The 15,480-nt window shown below is 38.7% G+C and overlaps 1 protein-coding gene across 1 annotated transcript; it reads right to left on the bottom strand.

Moving 5' to 3' along the window:
- Positions 1-488: 488 nt before the first annotated feature.
- LOC105158996 (flowering time control protein FPA-like) lies at positions 489-5,780 on the bottom strand. The gene is made up of 5 exons (XM_088878150.1): positions 5,475-5,780; positions 3,777-4,025; positions 3,011-3,142; positions 1,736-2,526; positions 489-1,359 (listed from the first exon to the last, which is right to left on the bottom strand). Exons 1-5 carry the CDS (start codon positions 5,778-5,780, stop codon positions 489-491), a joined length of 2,349 nt encoding a protein of 782 aa, XP_088734276.1.
- Positions 5,781-15,480: the final 9,700 nt, after the last annotated feature.

The following is a 15,480-nucleotide window of genomic DNA, read 5'->3' as shown; positions in this document are numbered from 1 at the left end:
GAAAGGGCAGCACAAAAAATGTGCATGGACGGCCTGCACAGAAGAGTCTCAATGTTTGTGCACGTCGCTAGGCTAGGAGTTTAAGGAAACCACCACACTAATGTCTCACATATGTCGGTTTCCTACCGTACTACATATGTTAGAATTTCATCCAAAGTTAGCATTTCAACAGATGCACAGGTTCATCACATTCTAGGAAATATTGCACGCAGGGCATAAAATAGAACATTGAACTATATTATTCTTCATTAATCATTCGTTGTTACTATGTTAGTGTTCAAAAATTGTAACTAGAATCCAAAGGAAAACAACGACTCCTAGCCGGTTCTTTGAGCTGTCCAACCACCAAATGTCTATCTTAGATCGGATTGAAACCATGAAATTGTAGCTTCTATTTGAGTCGCAATCCAAAACCCAATACTCTGTCAAGTCATATACATTCTCATTGTAATCGAAAGGAGCAAAAAAGAAGTAATAGCTTAGCATGTCTAGTTGCCTGATGAGGGTGCACTTTCATCGACTCTCGTACCATTCTCGGGTGGACTGTCACGTTGTTGGCGTACTCGGGAAAGGAGATTGGCTGCAAACAACAATAGTTTGCTATACCGCTCATTTTTCTCAGCCTCAGTTTCAATTCTTTCATGGACTTCCCGATTTACAGCAGTCTGAAACTGTTGATTCTGATGTTTGCACTCCACTTCAGAAGGCAACGGTTTAGACACATCATTGACATTAGACTGATTGGCTAATGGCACACGACATGCTTCTTGCTGGATATTCGATGAACTAGCAAACTTTGAAGCATCAGTTCCATGATGATCTATTGCCTCACCCCCAAAAATGTTAACATCAGGTGGTGCAACGGAGTGCCCCTGTAAAGAGCTACTTAGAAGACGAGGCGCTTCTGGTGGTGATATTGAAACCTTGGGCAAAACCCCAGAATAAGTAACCGGCAATGGCCTTTGTTCCGGATACACAACATTATATCCTGTTTGCAAGTAAGTCTCTTTGTGTGCGTCCCCATACTGAGGCTGAATTGGCAATGCACTCATGGATCTGCTGTTGGACCCTGGTTCAGAAAACTTTAGCACTAATCCGTGCAGGCGTAAGGGTGCAGAAGCATCAAGAACCTTCGATAGAAAATTAGATGGAGGGACCAAAAACAACATGGTACCATCATCTAACTTTGCCACTCCAGCCCGGTCTTTGGCAATCAGATAGCTCAGGAACTCCGTGTATGAAGCAAAATCTTCTTCGCTATCAGGCAAGAACAGAAGTAGATTGAACCCAATAGCACTAGCGTATTTTTTACTCAACACGTCCAGTCTGATCCGTCCAGAGCAATTAACTACATTAGGCCTGAAAGGTAAGAATAAATACTGTTAGACCAAAACTTAACGTAAACGAAACATTTAAAATTTCTATAACAAGTTTGTTCCACTCCTAAAAAAGTAAAATTGTTAGCAAAATCGTCTAGAGCTATAGATTGCTTTTCTAAATATGCTGCAAATGTCAAAATATAGGCATGTCTCTTACACTCAACACTTCTGCACTTACTAATTATATTTAGTGTATGAAGTTAGCTAATATAGATTAGGAAACCAGGTCTCTTCTTGCCAAACAACGAAAAGAAACATACAAAATCAAGACAAATGCATCAAAAATCAAATTCTTAGGTCTGTAGAACTATATCTGAAGGAGTAATTGTTAGAAGTTGTCAAAAACTCATACTTACAGATGAGTATCTATCCGTTCTCCTATAGCAACACAGCGAGCACGACAAACAGGCAATCCACCCTTTGCAACAATGCCCCTCCATATGCAATCACTATGATGCCCGACTGCACCGGTTGTGACGCTTAGTGTGGTAAGATAATTCTCACCTTCAGTTTTCATTATCTCAGCAGACAAAGGAGCATCAAATCTTGATCTTTTAGACTCTCTGTGAAGCTCATTAGAATGAAAACCATCCCAAGCACCAGATACACGTTTGTCCGGAATACTAAAACCTGGAGAAGAAAAAGAGATCATTCCAGTTGCAAATGATAGCCTTCTCAAATTTGGATCTCCAGCAGGAGTTTGGTGACCGGGGCCTGGAACCACCGGTTCAAACGTAACACGCGGAGCGGTGATTGGTCTCGTGATTACATCAGGACGATGAGGTCCAAACGATGCTAAAACTGGGCGGTCAAGGTCTAGCATGTCTGTCTGAACGGGTGGATATGGACATTCACTTAACCGTGCTCTCCGGCCAGGCTCACTACTGGAGAACTCAATTGAAATCCTTGGATCATTAAAAAGTTTCCCTTGTAAACACTCTCTAGCACATGAAGCTTCTTCCTCTGTTCTGAATTCAACCAAAGCAAAATGCATGTCTGTTGACGTATTGATCCTCTTAATTTCTCCAAAATGGGACAATGCACCATGAAGCATGTGTTTTTCTATGACAAGAGGAGGAGGATATCTTATCAGTAACACTTTACTACACTGTGAGCCACCTTCTTGAGAGCCTATGTGAAGGGATTGCTGCACAAAAAACAAGCAGTTAAGGACAATAAAAGACAATAATGTACAGACCAACTTCTATAAATTAATACTCGGATAAATTAATAACTTCTCTAAAATAATAATTTTTTCTGGTCCGAACTCCGGTCCAAGGTCTAGATTAATAATTTCGATAAATTAATAAGATAATAATTTTTTCGAAAGACCCTTATATGAATTTACGGTCTCTTCAATATTATAAGTTAATAATTCTATAAAATTACAAATATAATCGGGACAACTTAGTAAAATATGATTGTTATCGAGCACTATGAAACAATCCTGCAAGCAACACAAACCAAAATACTACTAAGGTTTGTCGAATCGAAAAAAATCTCTATATATTAATAATTTATTAATTTATAATATCCCTTTAAATTAATAAAATTATGTGATCCCGATATTATTAATTTATAGAGGTTTTCATAATTAAGTTTTGATGAATTTTGCAAAATTAGGGTAATACATTTTGGTTTTTAGCCCCAGCAAGACTGGAGTCTGGATAATTTGTCAAGGAATGTTCTGCCGTCCACTGAATCCCAGAAGGCACCAAGTTCCTTTGGCGAAGCTGTCCTTCCCTTGGACCTGGACCCTGCTCCTATAAAATTGGAAGACACAATAAAAATCAATTAAGATTAAAGATTCCTCAGTCTCATAAGATATAGATAATCATTAGAAAATAATTACAATAGAATAAAAATTATGATAAATAATTATTATTAACCACGGGTAAATAAAATTAGTTTTTTCATTATGAAAACATTATGGGTAAATTAGAAGGGGCTTCCCAAAGGTTTGCCATAATTACAAATACTCCCTTATTATTTGAAAAATTACAAACGTCTCCCCTTAAATTACAAATACTCCCTTGTGTCAGGTCATTGTATTTAGGGGATATTTATAATTTTTCAAATAAGGAGAAGATATTTATAATTAAAGCAAACGTCAAAGAGAGTCCTTTGTAGTTTGCCCCACAGCTAAGAGTCATATGGCAAATATTTCAGCCATCCATGCAAATATTATAATGCAAATAATCATGAAATATTTTAGCCATAACTAAGTACTGATTCATAAAGAGATAATTTATTTATTTATAATATTACGGGGGATTGCGGCTTTTTTTCCGTTAGAATATTATGATGCAAATGGTGATGAAATAATGATGGGAGGTTACTATTTTGAGACATGAGGGGTGATAAGAGAATGAGTAGAGTGTGGAAGTATCAACTTACTGATTCTCTCGGAGACTGTGACCTGAGAAAATCCACGTGTATTTTATCACCACCAATTGGTTTCCCATTCATACTTTTCAGTGCTTCAGCAGCTTCTTCTACGCTCATGTAATAAATATATGCGATGTGTTGGTCCTTGAGATATCTAAGTTTTTTGATTTGGCCGAACTTGACGAACTCTTTCTGTAATTCTTCTTTGTTAACACATTGGTTGATTCCACCCACCCATAAGATATTGGACGGTTTAGCCTGCAAACCAGATTGAATGAGCAATGAATATATCAAAAAACAAAGGGTAAATTACAAGGAGTTCCCCTGATGTTTGAGTTAATCATAAGTAGCACATTGCCCCTTGTATTTTTTAGAAAGGTGCACACCGCCCGTGCGTATTTCTCTCAGTTTTCATATGAAATTTCATGGGTTCAAATTCAAATTGCAATAATTTTACAAAAAAGTGCATTGTCTTTTTTTTTTTTTAATTATTTTTCCTTCTATTTTATGGGATGAACACATAATTAATTCATATGAACTCATATTAGACCCATTAAAAAACTATATTCAATCCATATAAAAAATAGTTCTATTTAAATCCCACCAATAACAATTCATTCTAAATCATGACAAATCCAACACAATCGAAAATTAATTGAACTGGGTTGAACCCCTGAGTTTTAGCCCATATTGACAAACCTAATCTAAACGTACAAAAAAGAAATATAAGACTTTTGTATGCATATAACTTTCTATGTTTTTAGACAAATGTGAAGAGTGTTGCTTCTCTTTAAACTATAAATGAAGCTCTAGATACCAATTTATCTATATAAATATATAGAATATTATTAAAATTGACAACTATTAAAGAAAAATTGACAATTAAAACAGCAAGAATATGCATATATATGGTATAGATTTTTGGAAAAAATACAAACACCATCGTATAATATTATAAATAAATAAATTATTCTATATAAAAAAAAACAAATAGCAATACTTCACAAATAGTATCATTTGTTGTTTTCAATTTTATTGGAAGTTTAAAATATTCATTTAGAAAATACTGTTACGAATTTATTTAAAAATTATAATAAAACAATATAGGATTCGATAAATAAATACTAATAAAATGTAAAAAAAATAAATAAAATGAAGAAAAAAAATAGACCAAGATCGGAGGTTTTAAGAAAAGAAATTAAAGAAGGGAGCCGTCACAATAAAAACATTTTCCTTTAAAAAGAAAAAATTAAATCCAGTCATGAAGTGACAACTCAGCTAAAAAATCTTTAATTCATTAATTTTTATTTCATTTTCTTTAGAATTTTTAAATAATTACCCCCTTTGGAAAATACATGCATTGGGTTCCACTAAAAATTTAATAATTGAAATTTTTTTTACTCAAATCAGATCTAATCAAATCAATTACAGGGCAAGTATTATACACTTATTATATAATTTATCGTTTTTTCTAATTAACTATACACTAATTACACGACAAGGATACACTTATCATATAATTGATTTAGGTTTGCCAAACCCGATAAAAATTAATATTTCCCTTAATAGCAGTCACCCGACCCACATCGCTTACACACAATGTAGAGCCGGGATAAATTTAGCAAACATCTGGATTCGAGAACAGTAATTAAACTAAACCAAAAAAGAAGAGAAATCACAAACTAAAAAAGTGAATAAATCACCAACCGGTTTAGCGAAATTAATCACGAGAGGCTTCCCGTGAAGAACATAGCCTTGCAGACCCTGCCTTGCCAAGTTCGCGCCCTCGGTTTCCTTGAAGTGCACAAAGGCATAACGACGGGGAGGGAATAAATTAATGCCGATCACTTCTCCATGAGCGGCAAACAGATGCTTTAACTCAAAATCTGTCACATTTGGTGACAAATTACCGATCCATAAGTTATTCGATGGAAGAATCTTCCGCTGCAAATTTTTTATGGCCGCATCGTCGTTCTGTGTTGCTTCCGCCGCGGATTTTGTAGGCGGTGCCATTAAATCGATTAAGTACAAAGAAGGAGAAAAATTATAGGTTGTCGGAGGTTTTGAGTGAATGAAGATTTGTGTGCAACGGGAATGTAATGGAGTGAAGTTTTGTAAGTGTATGAGCGGGGTGGTTACCGTAATATATTGTTGGATTTGTTTGAATTTAATGCATTTGGTGGCTTCTTATGTAATGTGTATTATTTGGAAATATTATAACTTTCACCCTGAATTAAATTAAAATTTTAAATTCCTATTACTTATTGATACTTAGGATTAATTACATTTTGTCATCCGAATTATGACCTTTTTTTACTTTGGCATTAAAATTTTTTTTTTGTCAACTTATTATCTTAATTTTATAAAATTTTGCACTTTGTCATTTATAACTATTTTTCAATCAAGATTTTGTCAAAAAAAAAATTGCATAAATGATTGGTTCAGATTTTTCCAATATTATTTAAATTTATAAAATATATTTAGATTAAATTTATATATCTTTAAATTATAGATAATTATTTACATATAAAATGTATGTTATATATAATGTGTGTATACATATAAAAACAGTGAAATCGACGCCGGCCGCTCGAGACAGGAGGGAGGAGGGTGGGCGCACAAATGGGAGGAGGCGAGGGCGAGCGCTCAGAGGAGAGGCAAAAGCGAGGCACAGAGGAGGCCATCACCAAGGAGGAGGACAGGGCACTCGAAGGAAGTTTGAGGGGCCAGCGTTAAGGAGACGCTAGTGTGGTGGTGGAGTAATGGAGACAATATTTTTTAAAATTATTTTTAATATATTTGATTTTTTTTCATATTTAATAAAAAATATGATAAAAATTTATATATTAAATCTAGACTGGTAATTTAAATTGAGTGAAATCTGGACCATTGAATTGTGCATTAAATCTAGACATTTGATTCAAATAATGAAATCTAACCTTTGATTTGTTATCTACAAATTTCAACCGTTAGATATATATCAAGCAAGAACTAACGATTCACAAATTAAGATATAAAATTAATTTGGTGTTAAAAATTAAGCCCAAATTGCATGACGGGCTTGTGTCCGAATCCAAGGGGGTGTTCTGCTACATTTCTAAATCCCGGGGCATGAGGGTCGGGGTCTTACTATTTTATTTTTCATATGGGGTATTTTAAATATTTTTGGAAAACACAGGGGGTTAAATTGCATTTTATCCGATAAAGTTTATGTCCTCACTCTATGATTGCATTAAGATAATTTTATTACTCTTTCTACTATTATTATTATTCTTTTGTTATATATTGTACAAGTCGGCCAATTTTATGCAACATTCCTGAAAAATCCTCCTAAGATATCTTATTATAACCAAAATCATATCAAATTTCGAATTCCTTATAACTAACTTCTAAACTTCTAGTCAACAATGTCTTAGGTTATTGCTTATAGGTGAGCTAGGTTTCATGAACAAGTGTAAGGTGATGGATTCGGATCCCATCAGACCTTTGGGTATTTCACTTATTTTATATGAATTTATTGTAATTTGTTTTATTATTCTTTGTTATATTGGTATATGAATCGAATATCGATATATTATCAAACTGATGCATTACAATCAATTTATTAAGATATTGATATTATTATATAATTACCACTTATATATATATTAAAAACAATAGATTCACCTCAGAAATTTTTAAAATATGAATTAATTTCCAGTCAATATCTGCATCATTTGACAATTTTTAAATTTCACTAATTGATGGACTAAAATTGCCATATTCATAAATAAAGGATGAAATTTAATACTACTAAATGTACCAAAATATGGGTTTTCCTTATAAAGAGATTTGGTGTATGCAATGGCCGGAGGACGCCATGGCACGAGTGTGGATGGGACATGGGTGCGATGGATACTGTAACGCGAATTTTATCTTAATTTATTAAGTTAATGTTTTCATTTTTGCATTACTTAGCCTTCAATTTTTTTCTTATCATTATAATTTATAAAATCAAACTTTGAAACTTAAAATTATTTACTAATTCCATGCTATTGATATGATAAAGTTAATGTCTTCACTTTATAATTGCATTATGATAATTTTATTACTCTTTCGACTATCATTATTACTCTTTTTGTTATATGTTGCACGAGTCGATCAATTTTATGAAATTTACTGCTTAAAATCCTTCATTATTTTATTGATGTTATGCAACTTGCCCCTGAAAATTTCTCTTAAAATCTCTTATTATAGTCAAAATCATGTCACATTTTGATTTCCTGAATAACATGTAAAGTTTTGGTCAACCATGTCTTAGCCTATCACTTATAGGTGAGCCATTTTTCATGAATAAGTATAACGTAGTGGGTTCGAATCCCATCAGAAGTATGTGTATTTCACTGACTTTATCTGAATTTATTTTAATTTATTTCATTATTCTTTGTTATATTGAAATATGAATCGAATATCGTCATATTGCCAAATTGATGCATTGCGATCAATTTATTAAGATATTGATGTTATTATATAATTACCATTATATATATATATATATATATATATATATAATAACAATAGATTCACCCATAAATTTTCAAAATGTGAATTAATCTTCAGTCACTATTTGCATTGTTGGACAATTTTTAAAATTTCATTGATTGATGGACTAAAATTGCCATATGCATAAATAAATGATGAAATTTAATGTTAACAAATGTACCAAAAATATGGATTTTTCCTTAAAAAGAGATACGTTGTACGCACCAACCAAAGGATAATGATGGCACAAGGGTGGATGCGTGCATGCGTGCGGGGAATACTGTAACTCAAATTTGTTTGAATTTAATTGAGTATGGTGTCCTCTGACTGTACTATGGATTATTTAAAAATATTGTAACTTTCATCCTAAATTAGGACTTGCAATTTGGTCCATTAGTTTTGCAAATTTCATGATTTGCAGACATATTTTGCAAGAAATTCAAAGATTAGTTGAAAAACCACATATCCAAGTCATGTATATCCTTAAATTTAGACCAAACATATGACTTGCACGTGCTAATTCTGAACAACTTTAAACTTTTCTACCAAAATGTGTAAGCAAACACTCTATCTGAAGGAGTAATTATTGGAAGTTGTGAAGAGTTCATACTTATATACGAGCGACAATCTGTTGTCCTATAGCAACACACCGAGCAAGACAAACAGGCAATCCATCCTCTGCAACAATGCCCCTCCACATGCAATCACTATGATGTCCGACTGCACCGGTTGTGACACTTTTTAGAGAAGCAGATGCCACACCACAACTTAGTGTGGTAAGATAATTCTCACCTTCAGTTTGGTCCATTTTGCCATATCTAGTTTTGGTCCATTAATTTTGCAAATTTCATGATTCGATGACACATTTCGTTCAGAAATTTGAAAAGTAGCTGAAAAATCACATGTGGAAGTCATGAATATGTCATTAAATTTACGCCAGCACACGACTTGCACGTGCTAATTTTCGACAAATTTGGAGATTTCGAGCAAAAAATGTGTTAGCAAATTGTAAAATTTACTAAGATAATAGATTGGATTATAAGTTTCACTTTTTGATATCCAAAACGCCAATCACCTCTAATTATAGAACAAAAAAATTTAATCGAGCCTTTATAATATTCAATTAAAATGACGCCATTAATCAACCATATTAACTAAAGATAACACAATCTTAATTTAGAATTACTTGATATATAACTAAATATTCAGCTTGGTCCACAAATATTTGTAAACATTCTGTGTGGGTTTTCGTATATTAGTACTTAATAATCTCATTTGATATGTAACATTCCTTTTAAAAAAGTTTACGTGTCGTTTTAGACATGAAAACTAGAAAATTGAACTGCGATAAGTCATTTCACACAGAAGGAACATGCCGTTAAATCATCCTTATTGCTTGCTAAAACTATCCCAACCACCAGATACACATTTGTTTGGTAAACTAAAACATGGAGAAGAAAAAGAGATCATTCCAGGTGCAGATGATCATAGCCTTCTCAAATTTGGCTCTCCGGTAGGAGTCTGTTGGCCGGGGCCTAGAATCACCGGTTCGAATGTAATACGTGGACCGATGATCGGTCTCATGAATACATCAGGACGATGAGGTCCAAACGATGGATGGTTAAGGTCTAGCATGTCCGTCTGAACCGGTTGATATGGATATTCACTTAAACATGCTCTCCGGCCAAGCGCACTACTGCAGCACTCAATCTGCACATAAATCTCATGTACCTGCAACAAATCATCCATTCATGACTGGATAAAATGCTAACATGTGCATTGGAAATCAAGAAGATAAAACAAAGCAAGTATAGTATGCTGGAAGAAGGGCAGCACAAAAGTGTGCATGCACGGCCTGCACAGAAGAGTCTCAATGTTTGTGCGCGTCGCTAGGAGTTTAAGGAAACCACCACGCTAACGTCTCACATATGTCGGTTTCCTACTGATGGGGGTAAAACCCTATTCTCTCATGAAAAGACAACTTTGCCCTTGATGGGGCCCAAAATCACAAGCTTGCCAGCATGACCCGCGCCACTTTTACCGGGTCGGGTCGCGACCCGACCCGACGACCTAGAACACGTGGCACGCGCGTAGCGGGTCGATAGACCCCCTGGTTCTCTATATATACCTCCCAGTCAGTGTATTAAAGGGACGTCGTCTCGACCGCATTTTACCTTCAGCTCGCTATTTTTCCCAGCGACCCCATATTTCGACCTCAACCAAACACTGACTTAAGCATCGGAGGGCCTTAGCTGGGGGCCACCCCAGCAAGCCTAACGATCTGCTTCTTTTCTCAGGGCCCAATCACTAGTCTGGGAGAGGAGCGACCTCGAACCGCTTGGGAGATCGAACCAAGGAGGTCGCGTAGATTTCGATCCGGATCAGTTGGCGCCGTCTGTGGGAATCTGAGGAAAGCTCCTTTAGATTTGGTTTGAGGAAGAATTCGCCATGTTAGAATCATGAATGCGTGAACAAGAGGGAAGGAGGCATCTAACCGATGAAGAGAAGCAGCGGATGATCGGGATAGCGAGTAAGAAGGTCATGGATGAGCACTGCCCATCTGTCAGGGAACCATCGGGGAAAGGACGGACGGAAGAACGGAGAAAAATGATCTTGGCTGGTCAAGTAGAAGGAACTGCTCGCATGAGGAATAGTAAGGAAATAACGCCAAGAACCAGTTGGGTGAAAGATAGACTAGCTACCACATCTAGCAACAGTAAGGCAGGACAGCCAGCGATCTCCCGAGCTGAAGTGGGAGGCGTGAGAAGGCAGATAGAGAAGTTGAAGCAACAGCTAGACGACCTGAAGAAGCGAAGCGACTTGAAGAAGCAAGACGACCCGGCTAGGCAAAATACGAACTCGCCCTTCACCAACGAAATGCTATCCGAAGTTGTTGGTCCAAATTTTCGACTACCCGATCTACCTAGATACGACGGGACGAAGGACCCGCGCGATCACATCACTACGTTCGGAATGGTAATGAATTTATATAGGCACACGTATTCTATTAACGCAAGGCTATTTGTGACTACTTTGACAGGGAAGGCACAAGAATGGCTCACCGGCTTGCCTAACGGGACCATTGGATCATACGAGCAATTGATACACAGGTTCGCATACCACTTCGCTAGCAAACGAAAGTCGAAGAGATCAGCGATCCACTTATTCGCAATCCGGCAGGGGAGAGAGGAATCTCTTAAAGATTTTATGGGGAGATTCAATAATGAGACATTGGAAGGGCAGGAGCTGCGGATTGATATGATGACGAGTATATTAATACACGGTTTAAAGAAGGGACCGCTCGCATCAGCATTAGCTAGAGACCCCCCTGGAGACGTAGAACAATTGATGCTTTTGGCCCACAAATATATCAACGAGGAGGAGATGAATGCAATCAAGGATAGAGAGTGGGAAGGAGATCGAGAACGAAGTCGAAATAGGTGAATGTAACATGAGAGAAGACCTCTTCCGCCCATATACCACTAGTATGCGACGACGGTCACCTCCAGAGAGCGAGCACGATGAGGATTGAAGATAGCAATCCACTACAGTGGGTATGTTTGTATCTTTATTTCCATAACGGATGATTATTATCTTTTTGAAATATTCGTATTTACATCACAAATCATGTACGCAATTACAATATTTGGTTGAATTAGCACGTATGAATGTTCACATGAAATAAATAAGCTCCAGTAGTATCCTACTCTACGACGCAATATCACGCAACCATCAACTACGCGACCTGCAAAGGGCGCGATCTCATTGTGTCTGAAACACCATCAACTACGCGACCTGCAAAAGGCGCGATCTCATTGTGTCTGTGAAAGACCACCAACTACGCGACCTGCAAAAGGCGTGATCTCATTGTCTGTGAAAGACCATCAACTACGCGACCTGCAAAAGGCGTGATCTCATTCTGTGAAAGATCATCAACTACGCGACCTGCAAAAGGCGCGATCTCATTGTGTCTGTGAAAGACCATCAACTACGCGACCTGCAAAAGGCGCGATCTCATTGTGTCTGTGAAAGACCACCAACTACGCAACCTGCAAAAGGCGCGATCTCATTGTGTCTGTGAAAGACCATCAACTACGCGACCTGCAAAAGGCGCGATCTCATTGTGTCTGAAAGACCATCAACTACGCGACCTGCAAAAGGCGCGATCTCATTGTGTCTGTGAAAGACCATCAACCACGCGACCCCTCGTCTATAAAGGACCAACTACGAGGCCTGGAAAGGGTACAACCTGGCAGGACAACATAAGGTGCAAAATCGTCTGATGACCATTGATTAGGCGATCTAAAAGAATGCATCCTCCCTGTCAGCCGAAACCGATCAAGGCGATCAGGAGAAGTGTTTGAAAATCCCTCCTATTCTCCCTATATTTGAGGTCGGATTGATGATTATCTTAAGGGAATTATGAGAATACGAAGATGAAAGGGGAATCTCTCATAAAGAAGGAAGTTCATTGAGGAGGATAATTTACAGATTCAACCTCAACTCTGAGGTAAGTACAGTGATCTGCGTAAACGATTACAAATTGAAATACAAGAGCCTACTTATCTACTGCATTTTCACCACTATCCTCAAGTTCCTCCACCAAGACCGCAAATTCGTCATTATGTTTCAAAGGGGGTTCTTCAGGGAACGCCGCGAGATTACCATCCAAGGACGGGTCGGTCCAGTTCGTGTCGAACCCATCAGCGAACCCCTTCAGCTTCTTTATTTGAGAAATGCAGCGATTAAAACCTTCTATGAGGTAGTCAGCAGACTTAGCTTCTACAGCGGTTGTGAAGGCGGTAGACTTCATGAAATCTCGAGCTCCCTGTAACCGAGTGTCCGCCAAGGTCTTCTTATAGTCGTCAGAACTCAAATACTGGTCGCGACCTTAACTCCGGGCAACTTCGAGCTGGTGTTGATGCTCTTCTGAGAATAGATATTCCTCTCGACCAGCTACCCGACCCGCAGAAAAGCCTTCAGCCTTAGCCGATTCCACCGAAGACGCGACCTTCTGCCTGAGCTCTCTTAATTGAGCCTCTAGTTCGGACTTCTGAGCCTCGAGCTCGACCTTCTCTTTCTCACAGGTCGCTAACTTCGAGCTCTTTTCCTCGAGCAGCTTGTCAGCGACCATCTTCTCATGTCGCCAGTAATTGCACTTCAAAGACAAATGATGCCCGAAAGCTGAGACCTACATATAGCAGCAGAGAATTAGCTAAGGCAAAAACGAAAGAAGTTGATGAAATTGGTAGAACACTACCTGTGCGAGGGAGTGAGCGAAGTTCTGCTCGACCCGAATATGCGACATGGGAGCGAGGAGAGCTTGATCGCGGGGCAGGATGGTGGACTTATACAACTCCCAGGAGTCTTGGCCAACATGGGTCTTCAACACAGAACTTTGGCCTGAAATTGCCCAGTTCGGTATCAGCCTCTCACCCTCCATGGCAGCCGGACTGTATGAAGGCGATTGGAGGTCCATCAGGGTCTCTCTCCACCAGGCAGTCAACTCGTCAACTACCTTAAGATTCTCGTTCTCCGCTGAAGAATCTGCCTTGGATTTCTTTTGGGAGGAGGGATTAGGTCGCGGGGAACTCCGCTTCCTCTTAGACGACTCTGAAGCGACCTGCTTCCCCTTGGACTTCTTCCGTATGAGTGGTTCAGGATCACTTGGCTCTTCGGAGTCCCTCGGCAAATGCTCAGGAGTGGGATCGTTATTCCCACTGGCGACCTCAATAGGAGTCGGGCACGGACTCAGAGATCGAACTCCGTGCGACCTCGACGCATCTTCTGAAGGAGCAGATAGAGCACGCTGGGAGTCTGGTCCCGAAGGAGGAACTGCTCGCTTAGCCCTTTTGGCACGAACCATTCTTGCAATGCGGGCATCCATCACGACGGAATCTGCAGAGACACAAACCAGACACCACTAAGTACCAGAAATTACGAACAGAGAAAGGTAAGAGATTGATAATAATGATCACCTAAAGAGCCCCGGGTTTGAATAGGTGCCGGACTGAGACCTGCGAGCTTCAGGGTATGCTCCGTCAAAAGCAATTGGGCTTGATATTGATACTGGGTGATAGTAACAATCAGGTCGTCGTCTAACCCTACGCCGTGAACTTTGGGTTCGGGTTTAGTAGTTCGCCAGTCACAAGGGAATGGCCAGACTTGGTTAGGAGGAGGTCGAAGGAAGAGAAATTTGTCTTTCCAAGAGCCCACATTGGACTTTAGCTTGGTAACAAAGGTGCAGTTTGGTTTGGCAGTGAGATAGAAGAAACCCTGGTCGCCTGACCTCTTCGAGGTCGTAAACTTGTAAAGCGACCAGAAGCTATCGAAGTCGGGTTCAAGCTCGAAGTATTCCATTATGATAATAAAGGATAAAATATGGCAGATGGAATTGGGAGCTAGTTGCATGGGACCTATCTCTAACCTAGATAAAATTCTAGCAACAGCGTGAGGAAGGGGAAAACACAAGCCTGCAGCTAAATGCACAATAGAAATCGGGCAACTACCTGGAGGAGGTCGATTCATGCGATCTGAGGGGGAAGGAAGAATAATTTCGTAATCTAGAGGAATATAATACCTCTCTCTAATCGCATCAGCTGTCAAGTATAATGAACTCTCAATGGTTAGCCAAGGTTTATCAGTCGATTCGCCCTCACTATGTTCTGGGGTCATCAGCGGGATCGCTGTTTTCGGGTCACTTCTGCCTACGCTAGGGGATCCTATCTGTTTTCTACGAGCCATGGGTATTTGTGAGGTCGCAGAGGAGCTGCCGGGACTACCCGAAGAACTAGCAGATGAACTACCAGAGGTACTCGATGAACTACCAGAGCTACTGGATGAACTACTAGATGAGCTACTAGAATTACTAGGCTTGGAAGACATAATATTAAAAGGAGGTCGCTCGAAAGTACCTGGCTAGAAGGCAGGTCGCAGCTGGAGGAGGCAGGTCGCGCGAGGAACGATTGAGATTGAGAATGAAGCAGAACTGCAGTCGAACCTCCCTGTATTTATAGGGGTAAATTTACGGAGATCCGTGTCGAAAGGCAACGGTCGGATATCGAGATGGCGATGATGATCTAAGGGACGAGATCGATGGACCATTCGACTTTCCTTAGCGTGCTACTCACACTAAGAAAAGTAGGGGAGTAATGATGGGGGTAAAACCCTATTCTCTCGTGAAAAGACAACT

The sequence above is a fragment of the Sesamum indicum genome, linkage group LG3 (genome assembly GCF_026168435.1).
Source record: "Sesamum indicum cultivar Baizhima isolate 11 linkage group LG3, ASM2616843v1, whole genome shotgun sequence".
In the NCBI taxonomy this organism is placed as follows: domain Eukaryota; kingdom Viridiplantae; phylum Streptophyta; class Magnoliopsida; order Lamiales; family Pedaliaceae; genus Sesamum; species Sesamum indicum.
The sequence above is the reverse complement of the archived record's forward strand: the minus strand, read 5'-3'. Positions and strand labels throughout refer to the sequence as shown.